At 45.1% G+C, this 26,110-nt stretch overlaps 1 protein-coding gene across 8 annotated transcripts in view; it reads left to right on the plus strand.

Annotated features, from left to right (window-relative positions):
* The window catches only part of LOC149275476 (voltage-dependent L-type calcium channel subunit alpha-1C-like), a 163,689-nt gene extending 156,813 nt beyond the window's left edge, over positions 1–6,876 (plus strand). For all 8 annotated transcript variants that reach the window (XM_089504674.1, XM_089504675.1, XM_089504677.1 and 5 more), the window contains 10 exons: positions 1,417–1,519; positions 2,174–2,275; positions 2,640–2,767; positions 3,142–3,276; positions 3,971–4,308; positions 4,990–5,112; positions 5,393–5,502; positions 5,641–5,747; positions 6,017–6,331; positions 6,583–6,876. In XM_089504674.1, the coding sequence (XP_089360800.1) occupies positions 1,417–1,519; positions 2,174–2,275; positions 2,640–2,767; positions 3,142–3,276; positions 3,971–4,308; positions 4,990–5,112; positions 5,393–5,502; positions 5,641–5,747; positions 6,017–6,331; positions 6,583–6,876 (1,755 nt within the window). The remainder of the gene's footprint in view (positions 1–1,416; positions 1,520–2,173; positions 2,276–2,639; positions 2,768–3,141; positions 3,277–3,970; positions 4,309–4,989; positions 5,113–5,392; positions 5,503–5,640; positions 5,748–6,016; positions 6,332–6,582) is intronic.
* The last annotated feature ends 19,234 nt before the right edge of the window (positions 6,877–26,110 follow it).

A 26,110-nucleotide genomic window follows, 5' to 3' on the forward strand; every position in this document is an offset into this window, starting at 1 on the left:
CAGCAGGGTCACATAACACCTAATGTGTAAGCGTGTGTATGAGTGTTAGCGTTAGTATGAGTGTGTGCACGTATGTGTGAAAGTGCTGATGTTGGGGGGGGGGCATGGGGAAGAAGAAGCCATTTGGCTTTTACTGCCCCCCAAGGCAGAAGATGCCAGCCCTCCCCTGGTATTAGGGGGTCCCATGGATTCTTAGTTCTCAAGTGAGGCATCTGCTCCCAATGACTTGAAATAATTAATATCCAATGGAAAAAGTATAACCCCCAGCGCTGTATACAGTAATATAACCCCCCAGCGCTGTATACAGTAATATAACCCCCCAGCGCTGTATACAGTAATATAACCCCCAGCGCTGTATACAGTAATATAACCCCCCAGCGCTGTATACAGTAATATAACCCCCCAGCGCTGTATACAGTAATATAACCCCCCAGCGCTGTATACAGTAATATAACCCCCAGCGCTGTATACAGTAATATAACCCCCAGCACTGTATACAGTAATATAACCCCTCAGCGCTGTATACAGTAATATAGCCCCCCAGCGCTGTATACAGTAATATAACCCCCAGCGCTGTATACAGTAATATAACACCCAGCGCTGTATACAGTAATAACCCCCAGCGCTGTATACAGTAATATAAGCCCCAGCGCTGTATACAGTAATATAACCCCCAGCGCTGTATACAGTAATAACCCCCCCAGCACTGTATACAGTAATATAACCCCCAGCACTGTATACAGTAATATAACCCCCAGCGCTGTATACAGTAATATAACCCCCAGCACTGTATACAGTAATATAACCCCCAGTACTGTATACAGTTATAACCCCCCAGTGCTGTATACAGTAATAACCCCCCCAGCACTGTATACAGTAATATAACCCCCAGCGCTGTATACAGTAATATAACCCCCAGCACTGTATACATTAATATAACCCCCAGCGCTGTATACAGTAATATAACCCCCACTGCTGTATACAGTAATGTAACCCCCAGCCCTGTATACAGTAATATAACCCCCAGCGCTGTATACAGTAATATAACCCCCAGTGCTGTATACAGTAATGACCCCCTTTATGGCAATGCTAATGAAGTCCATTCTTCCATAGACTTTCATTAGTCAGAGTGTCTAGCTGTGTGATTGAGACTGAGCCATTCTATTATTTAAAACGTTTCTAGTTGTTATGAACGTATGCATATGTTTTATACAAGCTAGAAAACAGCACAATACTTTTTAAAATGTCGTTTTTAATTGGATTCTAGTTATTTAAAAAACATTGGGTGCTGCCGTTTTAATAATGCCTTTCGACACTTAGTTATAAAGTGAGTTTGACTCCCCCGTTACACAGCGTGTCCTCCTGGTATACGCTGTATATCCTCCGTCCTCATATCTCTCTGTTTGTTCCACGCAGCGCCTCGTCGCCATGAACATGCCACTGAACAGCGACGGGACGGTCATGTTTAACGCCACGCTCTTTGCACTGGTCAGGACCTCCCTGTGCATCAAAACGGACGGTAATTCCTAATCCATTCCCACCGCTGCCCGCTCTGTGCCGGACCCCAAACACCAAAATCATTAAGAGGCAAACGTGGCAAATTCGTCTTCCGGGGCGGTCATTCCATGGTTTGCTACTGAAGCTTTTATAACAACCAAAGACTTTCTTAAAGTTCCCAAAAGTATATATTTTAAGATATCTCAGCCTCGTCCCAAATCCCTTCTTCTTAACGCTGGAAGGAATAGGATCTCTTTCCATTTCTTGGCTCTCTTCATAAACCCTGCTGTGCTGATACATTGTATCCAGTTCCATTACTACCCAAACTGTCACCCCTCTGCTTCGTTCCACATGTATTATGACTATTATTTTTGGGGTTTGATGATGTCTCAACCCGGTCCGCCGTGCGGAAGCAGAGATACCCTCAAAACATGGCTCCTTACCTAGACTCAAAATCTATCGTTGACCAGAAGCCTCCAAGTTTCCGTGTTTCCAAAGTTTTGTCCTTTAACCGCATGTCCATCTCTCTCTCTCATCTCTGTCTTATTTCTCCTGTGGGTTCTCTGGGGTCTTTGCCCACCTCTTTGCCGTCTCCTGCTCTTTTCCCTCTTGCGTATCTCGCCCACCTCACGTTCTGTCCGTCGGTGAATGCATCTACGTGTGTCCCTCTCTGCAGGTAATTTGGAGCAGGCCAACGAGGAGCTGAGGGCAATCATTAAAAAGATCTGGAAGAGGACAAGTATGAAGTTGTTGGACCAGGTGGTGCCGCCTGCCGGGGGTGAGTTGGGACCTCTCGGTGGTGATGTCTATCAGCCAGACTGTGGTTAGGCTGTAGTTTTAACATTGTGGGTCACCGGTTGTCCTTGCGAATACGCCTTTTGGTATTGCTCTTTCCCTAAAGCATTCACGCTTGTGTCTTCAACGGTCGTAGACTGATCTTCTCTTCTTGTAGCTTAGATATGGCTCCCGTCCTTTGGTATTTCTTGTAAGTTTTATGAATCGTTTGGCACCCTTGGGCAGTTTGGCCAATACCAGAAGTATCTAAAAACAGTATAAAATTGGTATAAGTGGTTTCTGTCCTCTAACTCTGCTCCGGCGTTCCTGTGATCTTCCGTTAATTGTCCGTCCTGCCTTCTCTCCAGATGACGAGGTCACCGTGGGGAAGTTCTATGCCACTTTTCTGATCCAGGAGTATTTCAGAAAATTCAAGAAGCGAAAAGAACAGGGTCTTGTGGTGAAACCGTCCCAACGCAATGCCCTCTCTCTGCAGGTACCGAATACTGCCCCCTTCACACCCCAAGCTTAGCCGATGCTTAGAAGAGAGATCTACTAAGGTTGGATTAATTTGAATATTCGCCCCCACTCACCGATGACATTAACAATGCATTTGAAACTCTTTATTTTCTTAAAAATGACAATGGAATTGGGATTTTGCAAGCCAAGTCTGAACTTGGTGTAGAAATGGGTCTGATGGGGTAAATGAGGCAGAAGGTCAAAACTTATGGATGGACAATATTTTTGTTGGGGTAGAGGAGGTAGGGTGGTGGTACCTGAGTTGCAACACAGAAGATAAAATTAAATTGTTAAACCTTCCCCATGAGATGCTTCCTATGCCAGATATTCACCCACTTTGGTTACCCTTAGGCCGGGCTACGTACTCTGCATGATATAGGGCCGGAGATACGCAGAGCCATCTCCGGGGATCTGACAGCCGAAGAGGAGCTGGACAAAGCTATGAAGGAAGCGGTTTCTGCTGCGTCCGAGGATGACATCTTTAGGGTGCGTTCTATAACTCATAACACGTAGAAGCCGTCTTCTAATCGGGCGCATGTTCCGGCGGCTTATAAGTTGACATCAACAGCCATCCAGTCAAAAACCTTTTGCTCTGTCTTATCATCTTGTAACAGACAGAGTGTGATGCCGGTCTATGTTCCCTGTAGTCGAGGTTTTGGGTGGTTTTACGGCAACACGGTTGGGTAATCCCTTAAATCTGGACCGTGCGTGTCTTTTCGAGATACATTCCTATGTGTATACACCAACATATATGATCTGTAGGAATCCATGTTGTTAATACGGAGGCTGTGATACAGTTACTCATCCGGTACTGAATGTCAGGGGTCACTCACTGGGCTCCTAAAACTCTTTGATTTAGTGAGTAAACCCCCACGTGTGGTTCATAGTCTGTAAAGCTTTTATCCCCCTCTGTCACACAGATCGCTCATTTTGTCTGATTAATATATATATAATATACCCCGCACTTTATCACTATATCGGACCACCTATCTGTCTTTGTTGTGTATCGCATTGTATCTCTGGGATGATCCCTCGTATGTATTTATCCCTTGGTCTAGATATCATGCCACCTGTTTGATCTGTACTTTAGTACCGTAACACGTTGTTATCTCCCTGACATACACCCAGCCTTTTTGGTTGTATTGCATAGTCTGCATCTTATTGTATCTCTGATTTTCAGAGGGCCGGGGGGCTGTTTGGAAACCATGTCAGCTATTACCAGAGTGAGGTTCGGAGTGCATTCCCTCAGACCTTCACCACCCAGCGGCCTCTGCACATCAACAAAACATCGGGTGTGCCGGGGGACTTGGACTCCCCTTCCCACGAGAAGTTGGTGGACTCGACCTTCACCCCCAGTAGCTACTCTTCCTCGGGCTCCAACGCCAACATTAATAACGCTAACAACACAGCTCTGGTACGTCTTCCCAGCCTGCCCAGTTACCAGAGCACAGTCAGCACTGTGGAGGGGCAGAGTCGCCCGGTACGGGCTCATGGATCATGGAAACTTGGCTCCAAGAGGTGAGATATCACCAGGCTGGTATGGTAGCATTCTGTAAACATGATAACCTATCTAATCATGGACATACAACTTAGGGACTATCTTCCCTCGCTCCACATGATCGGCTGTTTCTGTTTCTCTCTCTCTCTCTGCCAACGTAGGACGTGTTATTGCGAGGTTTGGGGACGGTAGGTTGTCTCTCGCCTGGATAAATCAGTACCATATGCTGGTTAGGACTCATGGCAGCAAATCATATCCACAAAAAAAGAAATAAAATAATTGCCATTTCTTTGTCATTGCATATTTCCACTCAGGAAAATCCATGGTGGTAGATTAACACCAAGACCGACGCCATCTTTGTTTTATATTCAACCAGCATGGGTTAATATAAACCTCCTACGATGGAGAAGTTCCATACTCTTAAAGAATACAGCGATTGCTTAAAGATATTTAGGAAATCGGTCCATTGGTATTCTCGAGCTTTCATTAAAAATTCATTAGAATTGTTCAAAAATTCTTTTCACTCCACAAAAGCCTCTCACATCCTCCGGAATCCACAGTTCTTAGTGGGTGGGACGTTGGTACCGTGACGTAGGTCTCTCCACGGTGGCGGTACCAGCTAATTCACCAAGGGAAGGAAGTATGGAGAACGGAAAGTGCTTCTCGGTTCTACCAACCTTTTTTTCCCATTTCTTCCTCAGTTCCGTGTCCAGGGATAGCCGTCTGCCCATCATATGCCGAGAGGAGCCATCGCAAGATGAGACGTACGATGCCAGCGAAGATGTGGAATACTGTAGTGAGCCCAGTCTGCTCTGCTCAGACATGTGAGAAAAAGCTTAAAAAATACAATACAAAAAAATACATGAATCAATCTTTGGTTCAAAATTATTGGGATCGTTGGCTAGTGTATCATTTTGCCTGATATACTGTAACTCCATGGATACTTACTATAAGTATATTCTATGACATAACGATGGACGGCGGTGATCCCCAGCATTAAGGAATCCCCCCCATGATGCTTGTTCAGTGGTTGAGGGTCTGTTACCCCATGAGCCTGACGGATCTGGGACCCCAGGACTTAAACATCGTTGACATGTCTTGCAGGTTCTCCGACCAAGATGAGGAGAGCCGTCAGCTGACTCCGCCAGAGGCCGAGGTGGAGAGAGGGCACTCTCCATCTCCTAAAAGAAGCTTCCTGCGCTCCGCCTCATTAGGTAACCTAGCTGCTCACCCTTAGGCGTTATGGGCGAGAGTAACCTTATGGGTGTTGGACCTCATTGAACGAGGTTCAGGATGAGATCTTCATCTTAAGCCTCTCCTCTACAGCACTCATCTTCTTAATGTATTTGCAGGCAGGAGGGCGTCATTCCACTTGGAATGCCTAAGAAGGTACCGGAATCAGGGGGCGGACGCATCTCCTAAAGCCGTTTTGCCGCAGCTCCATCTTGTACATCATCAGGTACAGTACTGTGAAGGCCACACTCAAGATAAGGGGTGGTTCAAAAATATGGCGGGAGCTCAGAAGCAAACTCGGTATCAGGTTCCACAGTTTAGAACCTGGCTACAACCATGGACCTTACATGGGATTCAGAAAGACTCCAGCCAGGGATGGGTCATAGAAGGATCTGAGAATTTAATAAGTCTTCTGTTATGGAGTTTATGTTCATTTTAGGTGCACTTGATGTCTACGTCATGCATTCTTCCTCCATTGTCCTCTTTCCCTCTCAGGCGTTAGCGGTGGCCGGCCTCAGCCCTCTACTGAGAAGGAGTCACTCACCCACAGCCTTCTCGCGTCTGTGCTCCACGCCGCCCACCACGCCGCCCACCACGCCGTGTTCACGGGGCTGGGCGCAGCAGGCAGTGCCAGCGCTGAGGCTGCATGGAGAATCAGGGTCCAGGGAGAACCTGAACAGCAGCTTCCCCTCCGTGCACTGCAGCGACTGCAGCCTTGACCAAGGCCGTCCGTCCTCCCTCACAGTACCCTGCCTCCCTCGGGATCAGAGCCGGCAGCACCATGGCAGTGCTAGCAGTTTAGTGGAAGCGGTAAGCGGGGTACATATCCCGATTATACTCCCTTATTGGGGAAGCCCCAAAAATATTTGTGTCCTTGAGCCTCCAGCCTCTTCTACCCAGCTGACGGCCACACGTATGCCATTTAACGGCTGCCGGCTTAAAGTGCCGTGCAAGTGGGAGTCTCGGTATTAAATGGACTGATGTAGAAGGATGTGCTATGTAAGTAGATACTCTTTCTCTTTGGTCTCCAGTAATTCTTTTGCCTCCCTTCCCATATCCAGGTGCTGATCTCCGAAGGGCTGTCGCAGTTTGCTCAGGACCCCCGATTCCTGCAGGTGGCGACGCACGAGCTGGCAGACGCCTGCGACATGACGATAGAGGAAATGGAGTCAGCGGCTGACAGCTTCTTGAATGGCAAGCCCAGCCCAAATGGGAAGCTGTCGCCGTTCAACACCCACAGGGACCAGGGGCAGGACTGCGCGGGGGGCGGGACGGAGCAACCGGGACTCTCACCAAGCTGCCAGATCAGCGACGGCGAGCAGGAGGACTGCCGGGTCTATGTGAGCAGCCTGTAGCCACCAAGCCTCAGAAGGACACAGAACTGTTAAGATGAGGAATTTGTCGGAGGGTGGATGTTTTAGAGGAGTTTTTGGGCTCCTTACTTAGTTTTTTTTTGTTTTTTTTCTGGTGTTCCTAATGAGTTTGTTTCAGAAGTGCCTCACTGTTCTCGTGACCCTGGAGTGACCAGAACAGCGTTCCTCATCAATTTTAGTTGGGGTGGGAGGGGGGACAACATGCAGAGCTGACTTTCTGTTATTTTGGGGAGAAGATGACCACCTGGAGTCCCGGAAGGTCTCCTCACAGAAGATCCCGCTGATAAATCTAACAAGTCTTCAAAGAGGAACCATCAAGGGACGTGCAAAAATCTACTATTTTTTTGTTGTTGTTTTTACCTAAACTAAATGATGTTTGTTACCCTCTAGGGACCCTTTTACAAAACTAAAACGGAACCTAAATTCTCGGTTGCACAATCACAGAGTCTATCGTACTAGCCAATAAGACTTTGAGTTTTCCAGAACACGCCCCCCCCCCCCTCAAGTGGCTATGGAAAAGAGTTTCATATCTGACCAATCATGTAAGAGATGTGACTCCTCTTGACCTTGAGTTTGTGACATCATGGAATGATGTCAAAAGATGAAAGAGAATGTAAAATATTTACCCTGAAAAAGGCCGTACTCAGGACAAATTACTTATTAAAATAATAATAATTTATAATTCATGTTTATCAAAGAGAATCATGATTGAAGAAAACTTTTCTCCCCCTCAAAAAAGGGACATATTTGTAGCATTTACCGGGTACATAACATTGGATTTAAAAAAAAAAAAAATTGGGGACAAATTAGAATTTAATCTCCATTTCCATTTGTAACATAAAAAATTGCTGGGAAATCACACATTTAGTGAACCATATGAAAGATATTGGCGTTTTTTGCCTTTTTTTTAGGTAAGCACTGTCTTCCGCTGCCCCGTAACCTGCCTCCTGTCCATACTAAATAGCGCGCCGTTCCTCAATACGACCTTTTAAACTACACACGGCTTTAAACGAGCGTTCGTTATGATACTTGGGAATTGCGCAACCACAAATGTCACTAGAATTCAAGAAATCCCATGCTATCTGTGTGATTTGAAAATTAAAAGTTCCAGGGACGCTTTATTTTTGAGATTTCATGCAAAATATCATTCCTCTTTTTCGGGATTTATGAACACGCCGTCGATGGGGGTGAACCTCGATTTTAAGCGATATTTCGGGAAAGGGTCGTGTTCTTGTAAGTAGGGATACAGATTAAGGTGAGGTTCCATCTGATTTAACCCCCATCAAAACATGTTGGCCATCGATACTTGAAATCCAAGCCAGCGTGCGCTGCCCATAGTAAGATTTAAATGTCCTAAAACATTTCTAGGACAAGTAAGCGGGGAAGATGTCCACAAATGGCCCCTTAGCTCTGGACCTTGATTTTCTTGAAGACTTAGGTCTTACAGAAGCCACATTCCACCTGCGATTCTGCTCCTTCCTTGCCCGCAATGACCTTAAAATGTTAGCGGTTTAATGCAGTCGGATGGTCTTCGGGATCCAGCCCTATCTACCTTTGGTCCATACAGGTAATTGGCCCCTCTGTTGATTTGTACTGGTTTGTAGGCACATCCCTTCCGTCCCATATTGGATTGGACCTTGAGTTGACTGATAAGCCTCAGTGGACACGTTACATACATGGCAGCCACGTTATATCATTAAAAAATGGACCTGGTTCATACCCAACAGCCCAAAATGGCGTAACTTCAGCACATATACAAAGTGGCTGGAGAAACCAGGCAGCTTCCTATAAGCCTGTTCCAGACTGCCAGTTAAGATGACTTTAGGAAGAGTTAATAAATTAACTTTATTCTACAGTCTTGATTCATGCTGCTCTAACTCAATTTTATCAATTTTACAGAATACCAAAAAAAATAACTTTCCGTGCCCCTCTCACTTCCACCCCAATGCCCCACTTTAAAAATTATTTTCTTCTAGGGTACGAGTTGCACCTGTTTTTATTTGTGGCCAGATTTTTTTTTAATAGAAAAGGAATGGCTGCTGTTATTTTCTTAATCAAAATATGCAAAAGCAATGCAATAATATCCATAGTGGAAAAAAAAGTTCTAATATTATAATATTATATATATATATATATATGACTCATATTATAATATTACATATATATGAATAATATTATATATATATCTATGACTCATATTATATATACGGTATATGACTCATATATATATGACTAATATTATAATATTACATATATATGACTAATATAATAATATTACATATATATGACTAATAATATAATATTACATATATATGACTATTATAATATTATATATATGAATAATATTATAATATTATATTATAAATATGTAAAAATCAAAAAATTCATATATAAATCATCTAACAAGCAAGGCTGTTAAAAAAAATGTTTAAATCACATACTAAAGGATGAATTTTGATTATGTTTCTCGTCCTGTCGTTTGTGCTGATTTGTTGCGTACGTAATACTTGAACTTGGGGTCTTTTTTAAAAAAAAATAATAATTTAAAAGTTTTTCTGTTTAAAAAAAAAATAAAATAAAATGTCGTGCTGTCCCAAAACTTCAGGAATGTTGTAATTGTGGATTCGCCTGCTTCCAGCCACACGCCGCCTCTGTTTGTATGGCGTTTATGTTCCAGTGCCTGATCCTAGGTTTGTGCGGTGGGTCCGCATTCTGTCTGCGGTGGGCTTTTTTGTCTTTTATTTGGGCTCATTGCTGTGTTCGTGGTTAGTTGAGATCTTGTGGAATTATTGGCAAACATTCGAAATACAGAATACTTTCTTGTGTAAGAGACGTCAGCCTTGTTTGAGAGTTTGCCTAAAATTGGATTAAAAGAGATACGACGGCGGTTATTGGGTGTAGTAACCGTGGGTAACACCACGGATTCACCTTGATTTAGCACTAAAAAAAAATGCTTAAGTAAATTGTATAATCCAGATCTGCCCTTAACGAGGCATTTTTTAATAATTATCCCCATCGGTCACCCTAAGTGTTAATTTTTCCTTGACTATCCCCTGCTAAGCGCAGGAACATACAGAGAACAGTCTGATAAAGATCTGTCCAGGCCAAACCGTTGTTACTTGATGGATCACACATATCGCTACTTAACTCCGTTAAATTACTGGGGATCCCCCCCCCAAAAAAACACTGGACTACCCCACACCCGCCCAAAAATCTAAGCCGTAGAGGGCAAGGCATGGGCGATCTGGGCATTTACCATGCGCAACATATCAGGGGCAGGTAGAGTGTCCATGCCCAGACATCGGTGTCTCTGACGAGGCTTGTGGGACTCATTGTTGCTTACGGGGCATTTAGTCAATTGCCCTTCACAAAGAGTGTTGGTACCTACCCCTGATCACGGGGCTCCTAAAACTTGCCCCACAGCTTTATTGCCCTAAACTCAGGCTTGGATATATATATATATATATATATACGTGTGATTTATTCTGTCAGATATATAGATTCCGAGTAAATCCTGTTCAGTGACTCTCTTTCTTCTCCCGGATTATTTTAAGATTTTATCTGCCTGACAGTGACTTCCGACTATAAACGTTTATCCGCCATGTTGTTGAGAAAATTCACATACAGGAAAATGTAATTATAATGTGATTTATTTTGGTATTTTTTCTCCCAGTCTGAATACAACAAACATAATTTAAAAACTGCATGTAAGGGACCCGCCCCTGAGGATCCGACATGTTTCTAGCCATCTGCTATACTAATTTTTTATATAACTATAAAATAACTAATATTTTCATTATTTTTCTGCTGAATAAGCCTGGTAGGACTGATAGTTAAACAGCAACTGGAATGCAAAGAAAACTTAATTTTTTTAAGGTGCAAATTGCCCTAATTGAGTCCACAGTCGTGAAAATAGCATTTCACGATTATTAACCAATCACGATGCTCCACGCTACAGATTCTAGAATCGTAACGTACGAAACATTACGAAATCAGCAACAATATAAAAACTGTTTAAACCACAGACTGTTATTTAAGTAATTTAGAAAATCCCCCCCCCCCCGATTAAATTTCAGAATTCCAGGAATCCAGTTTAATAGAAATATGCAATTTCCATTTCATCAGCGGGTTACTTTTCTTTATTATTTCAAATTTCGGCTGTTAAACTGTTTAGATTCATAGTGACGGTTTCCTCAGGTCCAAATTTGTCATATTATCTCCGCGTTTAATAAGTATAAGATCACACGTACGATATGAAGTCCTCCACGCATGCATGGGTTAAGACGAACATAGCATCCAGTTTAAGTATATGCCTCGTTAAAAGTATTTCAAATTAGAATTGAGATTAAAGCTCTTTTTCCTCCTCGTTTTGCGACGTTTCCTATATGTCGTATTGACCGACAATTTAACACTAATTTTTCAGGATTCCGGAATTGCTGCAAAAAAAAAAAGCCAACTTTTTTATAAAAATTTTGCATGCCACGCGTTAGACCGGCATTGTTAAAAAAAAAAAAAAGAAAAAAAATGACACCGCTGCTTAATTTAGCCAATCCCGTAGTCCCGGCTTAATTTGCTTACATCATAGTGATGTGATATCCCATTCAATTGTAATAGCGAAAGAATGAAAGCAAATATTTTTCAAAAAAATAAATAAAATATATATATATATATTTTATCTTTTATTTTCTAAGTGCTAAGATATAGATACATAAGCGCTGGGAGTGTGTCAGTTTATACACGGCGGCGTTCTGTATTAGAACACTGAGTAACCAATCGGATTGTACGACGCTCTTCCGTTGGCTGCGCGCAGTGCTAAGGTAGTCTTCCTAACTCTCCGAGATCATAACGCGTATAAGAATGATTGCATTAACATGTCAACAGTCTGAATTTTGCTCAGCCAATGAGAGACGAGCAGAGCTCAGATCGCCTTTTCCCATTGGCTGTACCCGCTGTACCGTTTTCTCCGTCGCCGCATTCACTTTTTCACTAGTGTTAACTATTTAATCGGGAAGCTAAATTAGAATTATGTTCAGCCAATGGGAGACGAGCAGAGCTCAGATCGCTTTTCCCATTGGCTGTACCATTCTCTCAGTCGCCGCATTCACTTTTTCACTGGTGTTCAGCTTTTCACCGGGAAGCTACATTAGAATTTTGTTCAGCCAATGGGAGAAGAGCAGAGCTCGGATCGCTTTTCCCATTGGCTGTACCCGCGGTACCGTTCCCTCCGTCGCCGCATTCACTTTTTCACTAGTGTTAACTATTTCAGCTCGGGAAGCTACTTCTGGTTCTTTATTATTTCAAAATTTATTTGAGGGCTGGCGGGTAATTAGGAAAACGCGCGCGAGTTCCACGTTTGGCCACTAGCTCTTACGCAATCATTTCACCAGCCACACCTGTTCTCTGCGACTTACCTTCTTAAACTATGCAGACCCTTTGGACGAGCACTCGTGGCCAAGGTGTGTCCAGACGATATTAGTGTAGGATGTATGTGCCAAATGTGTTTTTTGGGTTGCCATATCCCCGTTTATTGTGTTGGACCCTCTCCCCGGCCTGCTTTGTGCACCTTTTGACTCTGATGTCTCTTCATATTGGTGTATTTGATGCCAGAAGCATGGAATTACCACTTATATATATTTTCCAGAATTACCAGATAAACCTTACCCAGGATTCTATTTTATTATTTGTATTATTACATCAGAAAACCTTTTTTTTTTTTACTTTGTTAATGAACGCAGAATATGATTGGCTGATTCTAGCACCATTGACTTTCAAAATCTGAATAATTAGCGGTATTATAATTTTTTTTGGTGACGCAGGTGATTTACCTGCGCTCCGATACCCCTGGTTTGCTGCCATTCGATCTGATTTCCTTGCTGGGTCTTTCTCTGTTAAAAAAAAACCAAAAAAACCCATAAAAAATGATAACAAAATGTCAGCTCTGGGGGGGTAAATTTAAACTTTCCTCCCCTCCCTACCTGCGCTTGGCATCCGGTCTCCGGCAGAATGAACTCTAAAATAAAAGATATTTAAAAATAAATAAATAATAATAATCCTTCGGGTGCTGGAGGGGGGAGCAAAAAAAAAATGAATAAAAAAACACATTTCAATCGATGAACGGAACTCCCCTCTGGCATGCAAAGGGTTAAGGTTTATCTTTGGGACAAATGTATATTTATGTAAGATTGCATTTTTACCTAAGGAATGATGTTGTAAAAATGGCTAAGAAATAAAGTTTATTTAAAAAAAAAAATTACCAAAAAATTGTATGTTTTTTTGCGTAGTATTTTTATTTAATATTATATATATATATTTTTTACAATATTTACCTGGATGATGGTAAAAGCGAATGACCGTGTACAGGATTCCCTGGCGCTGCAGCCCTGGTGCTGCAGCTGCACTTCTCCTGCAGAATCCCCCCCCCCCCATTTGTCAATTCAAAGGGACCTCGCAACCGTTATGTGCATTAAAGGGTCTACGATGGCTGGACCGGCCCTTTAATATATTGATTATGCCTGGGAATGGTCTGGATTTGCCCCAAGGATTTTACCCCCATCATCCGCAGCCATCCTATTCCATAAAGACAAGCCTCATACATCAGGTAAAAAGGTCCCTACGCGCAAGAGCTTACAATCTAAGGTAATCATAGGTTACCCCTCAAAAGTTTCCCGGCCGGGTTATATAGGATGCGCTCCACAGCTCACCATTTAGCTGCCGGGGAAATCCAATAAGAGCAGCCCAGGGGACAATTGCCTCCCGGACCCCTGACAGCAGCTAAGCGGTGGCCTGTGGCCGTGTCATTGTCTGTAGCGCTGTCTCTGTCTCTCACCGCACCTCACCCTGCTCTGTCTTCCTGCCTCTCTGTCTCTGTCTGTTTGTCTGTCTCTGCCTGTTATTCTGCCTGTCTCTCTGTCTGTTAGTCTGCCTGTCTCTCTGAATGTCGGTCTCTGTCTCTCTGTATGTCTGTCTCTGTCTGTTAGTCTGCCTGTCTATCTGAATGTCTGTCTCTGTTAGTCTGCCTGTCTCTCTGAATGTCTGTCTCTCTGTATGTCTGTCTCTGTCTGTTAGTCTGCCTGTCTCTCTGAATGTCGGTCTCTGTCTCTCTGTCTCTGTCTGTTAGTCTGCCTGTCTCTCTGAATGTCTGTCTCTGTCTCTCTGAATGTCTGTCTCTCTGTATGTCTGTCTCTGTCTGTTAGTCTGCCTGTCTCTCTGAATGTCGGTCTCTGTCTCTCTGTCTCTGTCTGTTAGTCTGCCTGTCTCTCTGAATGTCGGTCTCCGTCTCTCTGTATGTCTGTCTCTGTCTGTTAGTCTGCCTGTCTCTCTGAATGTCGGTCTCTGTCTCTCTGTCTCTGTCTGTTAGTCTGCCTGTCTCTCTGAATGTCGGTCTCTGTCTCTCTGTCTCTGTCTGTTAGTCTGCCTGTCTCTCTGAATGTCTGTCTCTGTCTCTCTGAATGTCGGTCTCCGTCTCTCTGTATGTCTGTCTCTGTCTGTTAGTCTGCCTGTCTCTCTGAATGTCGGTCTCTGTCTCTGTATGTCTATGTCTATGTCTATGTCTCTGTCTGTCTCCCTGCCCACCTTGCCTGTTCTGCCAGTTTATAAGGTACCCTAAGGCCGCGCCCACAGCTCATCCACACTCTCATTGGCCGGCAGGCTCTGGCTGCTTTGCATACGGTGTCACCATCAAGATCTACGAGGAAGTTGTCAGGTGCGGGAACCGGCGGCCAACGCGGAAGCTGCGACCTGTGGGTGTTTAGGTGGCGCAGACCCCCTTCACGGGTGGGCCATGGCTCGTGGGCTGCGTGGCTCGCTGTCCGTGATTGTTTGCTTATGGATACCTGTGATTATCGGTGATGGAAAAGCCCTCAGAGTCCTCCGGAACCGGGAGACCAACTGCTCCCAGACAGTGAGTACCGTGGGGACGGTGTAAAGGTACAGCTCTTGGCTGAGAGTTGTGGGAGTTCTCTCTCCGGTAGTTATTTGGGGATAGATGCCCAGTAACAGGGTCCCAGTAACTTGGGCTCAGTATCCAGCAATTTGCCTCAGTAGCAAAAAGGCAACCCTGTCTGAAGAAGTAACTGCCCCAGTATCCCTGCCCCCATTACAGCCAAGGATGCCCCCAGTACCCCCACCGCCACTATAGGGCCAAATAGCCCAATAGGTAAGGTAGGGGTAACCACCTCCCAGCAGAAGTGGTAGAGGGTAATACAGTGAGGGTATTAAGACGAGAACAACGACTGATTAAGGTTTGCGTCTTTACAGCAGGAAGAACGGGGAGTATAGACGGGGGCCGAATGGGGGCCGATCTGCCAGCAGATTCTGTTTTTCTTTAAAGTAGTGTCAGAAAGTGAAAGTGGGTCCTTGCTCTATACCGCCTATCCCATGCATGATAAGACTCCCTCGCTGCATTAGCCTCTAACACTCCTGCTGGGAGGCTTTTCTACGCATCTACCACCCACTCAGTAAAGTAACACTTCCTTACGTCACACTTCTAGGTTTAGAACGTTTCTATGAATGTGTTACCAGAAAATCACTAAATACAATCATTTACAGTGATTTACCTGAGTTTTTGGGTGGCCGTTCTGTTTTATTGAAGTAGTTTTAGGTTATATTTAGAAACAAAATGCATGTTTATGAGCTATTAGCCTGTAACGTGTTTGTGATATAATAAGAATACACGTATATGGTTACATGCTTTGTTCCGTGTGTTAGAACGACACGTGGGTGGGGAAAAACTTTGTTTAGACACGTATGACCTTGTATGACCTTGTGTTTGCTAAACATCTCAGGAACTGTTTTTTCTTTTTGTTGCAGGGGATCGCATGTACGATACACGAAAGTAAGTGTCTGATTTTTAGGAACCCACTGCATTCACCAAGTGGTATGGTCCAGGGCAGAGCTGGCCCTAGGCGTTGTGGCGCCCTGTGCGGACTACTCCTCCGGCGCCCCCCCTCACTACCCCCCCTCTCTGCCCCTTCAAACTACCCCTCCCATCTGCCCCTTCAAACTACACCCCTCCTCTGCCCCTTCAAACTACACCCCCCCTCTGCCCCTTCAAACTACACCCCCCCTCTGCCCCTTCAAACTACACCCCCTCTGCCCCTTCAAACTACACCCCCCCTCTGCCTCTTCAAACTACACCCCCCCTCTGCCCCTTCAAACTACACCCCCCCTCTGCCCCTTCAAACTACCCCCCCTTCAAACTACCCCCCCCTTAAACTACCCCCCCCCCCACTTACCTTGTTGCCGGAGTCCTGCGGTGAGAGCGGGAGGCATCCATCTTCTCGCTCTGCCGCAGTGTCGGCATTTCATGTTGAGCGCCAGAATAGAACTTCACGAGCAACCGCTCGGCGCCCCTGCCCGGGACTTAGATTAAAGCATCGGGGGTTTTTTTGTTTTTTTTTAAACTTTATTTAACATGAATGATGTTAAATAAAGTTTAAAAAAAAACCCGATGTTTCAAGTTAAGTCCCGGGCAGGCGCCCCTGCTACCATGGCGCCCTGTTCGGTCGCACAGGTCGCACACCCCTAAGGCCGGCCCTGGGTCCAGGCTGAGATGACAATTCAAAAGCGTGTATTATTTTGACCTATTTTGCTGGGTACTGGGAAGTTCTCAGACAATTTTATGGGCCCTATTGCCTTCAGCAAATAGTATGGTCCAGGCTTAGATGACCATAATGAGATGACCTACTGCATATATGAAGAGCAAATAGTATGTTCCAGGCTAAGATGACAAACCAAGATCTAGTATTTTTATGACTTAGTTTGCTCCGTTCTGAAACGTTTTTTCCGGATAGTTCTATATGATCCAGTGCCTTCACAAGTGGTATGGTCCAAGGTGACGTGGTGCATCGACAGCTAGTATTATTCATAGCCAGCTTGCTGGGTTCTGATAGGTTCTTCCCAGGGAATTCTATATGATCTACTGTTTTCACCAAGTAGTATGGTCCAAGCTGAGATGACAATTCAAAAGCTTGTATTATTCCGACCTAGTTTGCTGGGTTCTGATATGATCTTTCCGGGCAATTTTACCGGACCCATTGCCTAAACCAAGTGGTATGGTCCAGGCTAAATGGTGCATCAAGAGCTAGTATTATTCTGACCTAATTTCCTGGGTTCTGAGACTTTTTTCTCAGGCAATTCCACCGGACCTCACAACTTGGCTGCCGGCTGTGTGTTGGAAGTGTGTGTCCTCGTCCGCTCAAACCATGTATCGTCTACAGGTAGCTGCATGGACTTCAGTTGGCTACGGCCTTATGATTGGACCCCGTCTGCTCCTTCAAGCCTGGAGGTGAAGCCAGTGTTGGGTATGAACGACCGTGGACAAAGCGTACCGGTTCTGGAGATTAATTGGACATTATCAGCCGACTGTGAGTAACAAGTAGCTGTCCCTGGGCCCGTGCGTGTAAAGGTTAAAGCTGCTGTTCCACCGACTCTGCTGAATTCAATGCCTTAAAAATAAATGCAGAGTTGGAAAAAAGGGAATTTTTTAGGGAATGTTCAATTGCCATGTGACACGAAAGTAGGCCCTGATAGGCTGTTATCTTGAAAAATTAAATGTTCATCAATGTTTGAGAATTAATGGGGGGGGGATGTAAAAAATGTTATATTTGAATGTACTCTAGACAGTATATTTTTATAATAACCATTAAATCTCTTGGGAGATGTTTCTATCATAATGCAGTCAGATAAAGAGCTGTTAAATAACAAGTAATTATGGAGCAGCCAAAATTAATATTAATGTATATTTTATGAAAAATGATATAATTATCTAAAATTCATATACTTGAGAGGAATATATTTGGGAAGCGACAGCCGATTTGTTTAATGAACGTTTGGCTCTGTTAGAGATCTGACGCTCTTACGGTTCTGCTGATTAAAATAATATTTACTTTGTCGCAAGAGCGGAAGGCAAGAGAAGCGTTATCTGCATGCGCGCTGAGTTAAAGGGACACTCTGTCCAATGCATACGGTAGCTGCATGGTCCCTTTAAATTGTCCCACCTATGCATCCCCCCCCCCCCCCCCGGGCCTATTTTCCATGCAGGAGAGATATTAACCACCGATCAGCTCCATCGCTGACTTGGCTATGCCTATCAAAGGGAGCGCTTTCCTTCCACTGATTGGCTGCTTGAAGCAGCCAATCATTGGTGTAAGATATACGGATGCAGAGAGGTCTCTAAACAATGCATATGAACGTGCTTACAAAGTATCGCTTGTTTAGAGCGCTCCCTGAGACCCCTCAACTGTCTCTTTAGAAGGAACCCAGGTCTTGTATTTTAATGTGTCTAGTGAATGTATTTTGACCTGGAGACCTGATTGGCCGATGCAGCTCCTCAAGAGGAACATCCTAAAGAGATGTTATTTTGGTTACATTTACCATTTATTCCCGATTGGCCGTAACGTCCGGACAAGGCTCTCTCTCTCTCAGAGAGGTTTTATTTTGTTACCTGACTTTGTTCCTATCGCGTTCTAAAGATTAATGGATCGTGAAATGCGCCGCCACGAACGTTCGGGGTCTTGTCTTTTACAGCCAGCATACGGAATCTCCAGGGCGTCGAGGTCTCGGTCATACAGATCAGCACCAGCCAACAAACCTGTGTCCAGTTTCACTTCTTAGAACAATTCCCCAAACAAGTCAACTTTGAGAATAAGCCGGTAAGCAAAACGCGATGGGGAAGGGAAGCACGTGGGGGGCTAGACGGGATTGGGAAATGATACGATGCCGGCCATGGGGGAGGTTGATGGGGCTGTAGAGAAGACACCCAAGGAATTAGGGAGACGCAGCAGAGGACTATAATGACCGGGTCGAGGTTGGAGTAGTATTGGGGAGCGTGGAGAGGGGGTTCTGTGCTTTAGAAGTTGGTGGCAGATTTGGGAGCGTTTATAGGTCTTCTGGAAAGCAGTGAGTTGGGTTCTAGAGTCGGAAAGACTTTTGTTGGGGGCAGGGAGAAGCATCTAAGGGGTGTGGGGGGGATACGCCGGCAGAGCATGGGTTGCACCAGATTTGCTCGACGCGTTTGAGGAGCACTGAGGGTCACGGCTGTCAGTGGGGTTATTTGCAGCCATGAAACCCGCTCGTCTCTCTCCCGTCCAGTGGCGATTCTCCTTCAAAGACTTTGAGGTGGAACACAGCCAGACGTACCTCGTGTCGGTTCAGAACCTTCCCAGACTGAGCAACGCCAACAGCTTAGCGAAGGCCGTCACCATTCCAAGTAAGCGTCACAAAACTTAAACATCCAAGGACCCCCTCCTTTGCCTTGTGTTACGTTTGTGTAAATACGATCAGTGATGGCATTGGTGCTCAGGAACATAGAACCTGACAGCAGATCGGCCCCATCCGGCCCCCGTCTAGTCGCCTGTTTCTCCTGCTGTAAAGACTCAAACCTTAATCAGTCGTTGGTCTCGTCTTAGATTCAGGAGCCGTATGTCTAACCCATGCATGTTTAATACCCTCACTGTATTAACCTCTACATCCTCTACTAGGAGGCATTTCCACGTATCTACCACCCTCCTAATAAAATAAAACAAAACCTCCTTACGTTTCGAATAAGCCTCTGAACAACACCCCACATTGTGACTCTGTTCTCTCTCTAGGCTGCAGTAACCAGACTCTGATGACCGATTCCTGTTGTCAACATGGTAAGTCTTACGGTAACCTCACTGTATTTTTTCTTCACAACGTTTGTAGAGGAAAACATCTCTGGGGGTTATATTACTGTATACAGCGCTGGGGGGGTTATTACTGTATACAGCGCTGGGGGGGTTATTACTGTATACAGCGCTGGGGGGTTATTACTGTATACAGCGCTGGGGGGGTTAATACTGTATACAGCGCTGGGGGTTATATTACTGTATACAGCGCTGGGGGGTTATATTACTGTATACAGCGCTGGGGGTTATATTACTGTATACAGCGCTGGGGGGTTATATTACTGTATACAGCGCTGGGGGTTATATTACTGTATACAGCGCTGGGGGTTATATTACTGTATACAGCGCTGGGGGTTATATTACTGTATACAGCGCTGGGGGTTATATTACTGTATACAGTGCTGGGGGGTTATATTACTGTATACAGCACTGGGGGTTATATTACTGTATACAGCGCTGGGGGGTTATATTACTATATACAGCGCTGGGGGGTTATATTACTGTATACAGCGCTGGGGGTTTATTACTGTATACAGCGCTGGGGGTTATTACTGTATACAGCGCTGGGGGTTATATTACTGTATACAGTGCTGGGGGTTATATTACAGTATACAGCGCTGGGGGTTATATTACTGTATACAGCACTGGGGGTTATATTACTGTATACAGCGCTGGGGGTTATATTACTGTATACAGCGCTGGGGGGTTATATTACTGTATACAGGGCTGGGGGTTATATTACTGTATACAGCGCTGGGGGTTATATTACTGTATACAGCGCTGGGGGTTATATTACTGTATACAGCACTGGGGGGTTATATTACTATATACAGCGCTGGGGGTTATATTACTGCATACAGCGCTGGGGGATATTACTGTATACAGCGCTGGGGGGTTATATTACTGTATACAGCACTGGGGGGTTATATTACTGTATACAGTGCTGGGGGTTATATTACTGCATACAGCGCTGGGGGATATTACTGTATACAGCGCTGGGGGGTTATATTACTGTATACAGCACTGGGGGGTTATATTACTGTATACAGTGCTGGGGGTTATATTACTGTATACAGCACTGGGGGGTTATATTACTGTATACAGCGCTGAGGGTTATGCTTGGGGACAAAAATATGTTTTCAGGCTGATCCTGGGGTCAGGACATTACAGCGGCTGCTCCTATAACTTTATTTAGTGGATCAAATTATATATATATATATTATAAATTCTAATACATCTAATGGGAGAAGAAATGGGTTATTCGGAAGAAACCATTCCATGGCAAATGTTCTCTCTTTTTATATTTATATATTCTAGGGTATTGTTGGAAGCCGAATATCAGCATAGAAAGAATTGGTGACGAATTACTGGTCAGTTTTGATCCGTGGGACGAGGCCGACTTCTATCGCATACAAGTAAAGAATATCAAAATCTCGAGGCTTAACAGAAATATGGAGATAAAACCGGTATGTAGCGAATTATTGACGTTTCATGGTTTTAGCTTCACCAGAATCCACTAATTGCAGTAAAACCATTTGTATGGATCTTTGGCCGATTTAAAAAAATATATATATATATTTCAGAAATCCAGCGCAGACGGGGTTAATGTTGTAAATGACTATTTATCACTCCCATCACTCCTGGGTTCCAATGGCCCTTTATCACTCCCATCACTCCTGGGTTCCAATGGCCCTTTATCACTCCCATCACTCCTATGCTCCAATGGCCCTTTATCACTCCCATCACTCCTATGCTCCAATGGCACGTTGTGTTCGCTGATCCAAGTTTAAGTTTAATTGATGGTCAGAAAACCCTTTTGTAATTACGTTACAGCTAGAAATGCCCTCGCTTTCCATGAAAACAGCTGAGTGACCCCAAACTTTTGAACCTTAGTGTATGTGGCAGGATGGGGCAGCTAATTAATGTCATGTTCTCCGGTCCTTACAGGTAAATAACGCTCTGCGGCTGAACGCGTCGTGTTTTGTCACCGGGATCAGCCCTCTCTGCTGGTTTCGTGTTCAGGTGAGATGTCCCGCAGACCGTGTACAGATTAAAGTGACCGCTCGGTAGGGGGTCCCGGTATACGAGAGACACTCGAGTCTCGATAGACAGCTGCTGCTCGGCTGTCTCCTGCATAGGCATCGAGAACACGAATGTCAGCTGCTATCATGCCGGGTCCGATGCCGTGACTTTTTGACACTCATTCCTGACGCTAAATATTAACATTTCTCTGGTTTCTCGTCATTTCCAGCTTTGGGCTGTCACACCGTTCTGTTCCTCCGACTGCATCAGAAAGGATTTCGCGTTAGATTGTCCACCAGCCCTGGAGACCACCACTCCACCGCCCGGTGAGTCAGTGATCCATACTCAGTACCAAGTCACACACACATATATATATATATATATATATATATATATACTCCCCCTACATTGGCACAGAAGGACAGACCTTAAAGCGGATCTGCCTCCGATTTGCGTTTTATTAGCACATCATTTTTGTTAATAAATAATTATTCTGGAACTAGTCTTGGCGTAATGAGATATTTAAAGTTGCTCCTAAATCTCAGAATTCTGAGAACTTATTTATTTTTTAAAAAAATCTATATTTTATAGTTCAGAATATTTAATGAAAAAAAGGAAATAGTGCAATATAAAATGAGCTATATATATATATATATATATATAATTTCTGTTCTGTGGAGCTGCATGATTATTCCTCCCCAATAAGACACTTTTCCTATTTGATGCAAGCCGTCATGCTGTTTTTAACTCTATGTATTGGTATTTTTAGGTGAAAATTCCAAGTTAACCCTTTTCTGTTGTTTTTCTTTTTGTCCACAGGGCCGACAAGACGCGCGCGCATATGGGCCTCTGTAGCAGCCGCCATTATTCTGGCTTTCATTGCGCCTGCCCTGTTATGCTGCGTACGCCGTAAGTGTCAGCGCATATTCAGGTGTTTTGGCCGCGGTACTCTAACGTACTGAGACATGGCCATTTTTTTGTCTTTTATCATCCTGAGGGCCACGTCGGGGCCCCCAGTTTGTGGACTATTCCTTTAGAGCTAACATAGGACAACCAGGGCCGGCCGAAGACTTAACGCCGCCTGGGGCGAAGTTTAAAATGCCGCCCCCCCCCGCCGACGCCGGGGGGGGGGCAGCATTATCTAACCCCCCCCCCCCACACCGGTACTTACCCTTAAACAGTCCTGCGGCGAGTCTCCCTGTGCTGCCACGGTGCCGGCTTGTAATGCTGAGCGCCGGAAATTCACGTCACTTCCGGCGCTCTGCATTACAAGCTGGCACCGAGACCGAACAGGGAAACTCGCCGCAGAGGAGAGAGAGAGGGGCGCCGAGCGGGTAAGCGAAAACCACTCGGTGCCCCTCTCTCTCTCCTCCGCTTCAAAAAAAACCCCCCAAAAAAACCGCTTGGGGCGGCAAAGTGCCGCCCCTTCTGAAGTGCCGCCTGGGGCAATTGCCCCAGTCGGCTCCATTGTAGGGCCGGCCCTGAGGACAACAGTTCCCATGATCCCCTGCTAGACCATGCTGAGCCAAATGCCTTCTGGGGTTCATAGGAGTTGTAGTACGTTATGAACTCGTCCCTATGCAAAGTGAATGTTTCACATGGAAAAGGTCTATACAGCAGGAAACTAATGCCATAGCAACTACTAAAATATATATATATATACATACTTACTGTATACTATATTATACAATGAAAATATTTAATAATGTAGGAGTTACCTATGCATGATGGAGGCAAAGCTTACAGAAGTTGTGTGTTCAGTATATATATATATATATATGTGTGTGTTTGTGTGTATATATATCTATATATATTATATATTAAATATATAATATATTAATATATATATATACCGTATATAACGTCTAATATGAATTAAGCAGCTTTCAAATATGCATTTAACGTATCTGTTATTCTCTTTCCCCTATAGGACAAGAACCTGACAAAAGTAAGTTTATGATTTACAAAAACATCGTCACTGAAATCAATCTGTTTGGCGTTTTTAAGAATTGAATCCTATCGGCTTGCTCCTTCACGGAGGTTCCCCAGCATTCCGCCTTAGAACGTGGGAAGTTGAGGACTGAACCTGGTTGCAGTCCCTCGGTGTGGTTAACCCTCTGATGAAGGGGTCCTGGGGTACATGGGGGGGGGCTTGAGAGAGTGAAAGACGTGGTGTGACGGTTCCTTTAAGATGCAAGGTTCCATAGAATTGTTCACCAGCATTAGATGTATCATATGTTCAAAAATAAGCTATACAGCAATACAATGCATTAATCTATACATAGTTGGGTTTTTTTTTAATAATATTACATACCGGCCATGAACTTCGTAGAATTTGACGGCAGATAAGAACCGTTCGGCTCATCTAGTCATTAAGCCGGGATGAAGAAACCCTTCTGTTTTGTGCTCCAGTTATAAAAATGATGCGGGGACCTGATGCATGCTGGGATACTTTGGGTTCTAAAATGAAGAAATGGGAAACGTAAGGATCGTTTCTGCTCGTTTTTTATTTTTTTTTATCGCTTGTTCTCATGTAACTGCCCTTACTGTCAGGGAGGAAAGCAATGAGGCGCAAGGTTTGGGGTCGGGAAGGCTGGGAGTTCATCTGATTGTTTCTCTTATGTTTGCAGGTGACAACGAGAAAGAAACCGCCGCCATCTTGCCCGTAGTGAAGAAAGTGTGGCTGGTGTACTCTGCGGATAGTAGTCTCTACGTGAACGTGGTGATCAAGCTGGCAGACTTTCTGAAGGTCGCTTGGGGCATGGAGGTCATCCTGGACCAGCAGCACCTCAGCGACATCGGGGTGGCCGGGGCTTTGACCTGGCTAAGCCGTCAGAAGGCAGACATTGAGAAAACGAAGGGCACGATCCTCGTTCTTTGCTCGCGAGGAGCGCAGGAGAAATGGAGAGCCATGCAAACGAGGGAAAAGCCACGAGTGACACTAAGACAGGACAGAGAGAACCTCCTGGGAGACCTCTTTACGGCTGCCCTCTCCCTTATCGTCCCTGATTTCCAGAAAGGTTTGCACTACGAGCGATACGTCGTGGCGTATTTCGATCAGCTGAGTAATTCCGGCGACGTCCCTTCGTTATTTAATATTTGCCCCCTGTATAACTTAACGCAAGACCTTCAAGACGTGTTCTTTCGAATCCAGAGGCAGGAGAGGCATCAACCGTCGGTAGAATTTTCGGCGCCCCAAGAACTGGCCCCTGGCTACGAAAGCCTGAAAAAAGCTGTGTCGAGGTGCAAGACCTGGCAAGAAAAACACTTGGATTGGTTTGAGAACGAGTGCTCGATGAAACCCGCAGAAGATCGGCGGGATGAGTATGAAGAAGAGACTGAAGAAAGTCTTACTCGGAGGGTGAATCCCGTCATCAGCTATTGTGAAGGTCCCGTTACCATGGTAATCCCTAAAATCAACGAACCTCACCGTTCCGAAACGGTAAAACCCATGATTGTTGATGGACCTCTAAGCGTCCAGGTGCAGACTGTCCTATGTAGGGATGGGGCGTCCTTACAAACGGTGCATCCTTTGTCGGATCCGTGGGACGCGCTTATACAGCAACAGCGACCGCTCTTTGAGGAGAGAGGCCTCGTAGGCGACCGGAACGGATTCATCATCCGGGATCCGACCCCTTACTTACAACAAGACTTTTCCGAGGAGGCTCTGGAGGAGGCGTCCGTACGGCTTTTTGAGACGTTCCAGCGGAACTCTGTAGACCTCGTCGAGATGTCCTTCCGGAACGAACCGTCCGTAGAGGTGCCAAATAAACCGCTAGAGCACTCTGACGAAGGATACTTGTCGTGGAACTCAGCCGAGAAGACGGGAGCCTCACAGAAGGCGCCACTCATGCTGGCCCAACAGAACTAAAGGGAAATGGGTCGACGGCCTGAGCCGTTCCATATATTAATATTAAACTGTTAATATTATTATCTGTTTCATGGAAATCTGTACCGAATCTATGTGTAATATTTGAATGATTTCTTTAATTACCGGTAATACTAATTACCGTATTGGCTCGGATATAGGCCGCCCCCGTATATAGGCCGCACCCTAAAAGTTTGGTGCTTTTTTAAAGAAAAAGTTTTTTTCTTTAAAAAAAGCACCAAAAAAACATGCCGCCACTCTGTCTCCCCCCCCCCCCGAGATATGCTGCCACTCTGCCCCCCCCCGACTTACCAGAGGAGACTCCCGGGTGTCTTGCGGGGCTGGCGGGGGACATCTACGCAATACGCGTATACAACTTCCGGTGCCGGCACATCAGCTGAGTGCCGGCACCGGAAGTTGTGTACGCGTATTGCGTAGATGTCCCCCGCCAGCCCCGCAAGACACCCGGGAGTCTCCTCTGGTAAGTCTTGGGGGCAGAGGTAAAGCTTAGACAACCTCCCGTGCCAGCACAACCCCCCACCCCCCGACCCCCTAGAAAGTGCTGGCAGGGGAGGCTGTCTGAGCGTATCGGGGAGAAGGATGCAGGTCCCCTGCACCGCTGTGGGGGATCTGTATCCTAACCCTGCCCGGCGCCCGGGACTGCATGCGTCGGGCGCTA

The sequence above is a fragment of the Sceloporus occidentalis genome, unplaced genomic scaffold, assembly GCF_023333645.1.
Source record: "Sceloporus occidentalis isolate IW3139 unplaced genomic scaffold, rSceOcc1.0.p SCAF_284, whole genome shotgun sequence".
Taxonomy (NCBI): Eukaryota; Metazoa; Chordata; class Lepidosauria; order Squamata; family Phrynosomatidae; genus Sceloporus; species Sceloporus occidentalis.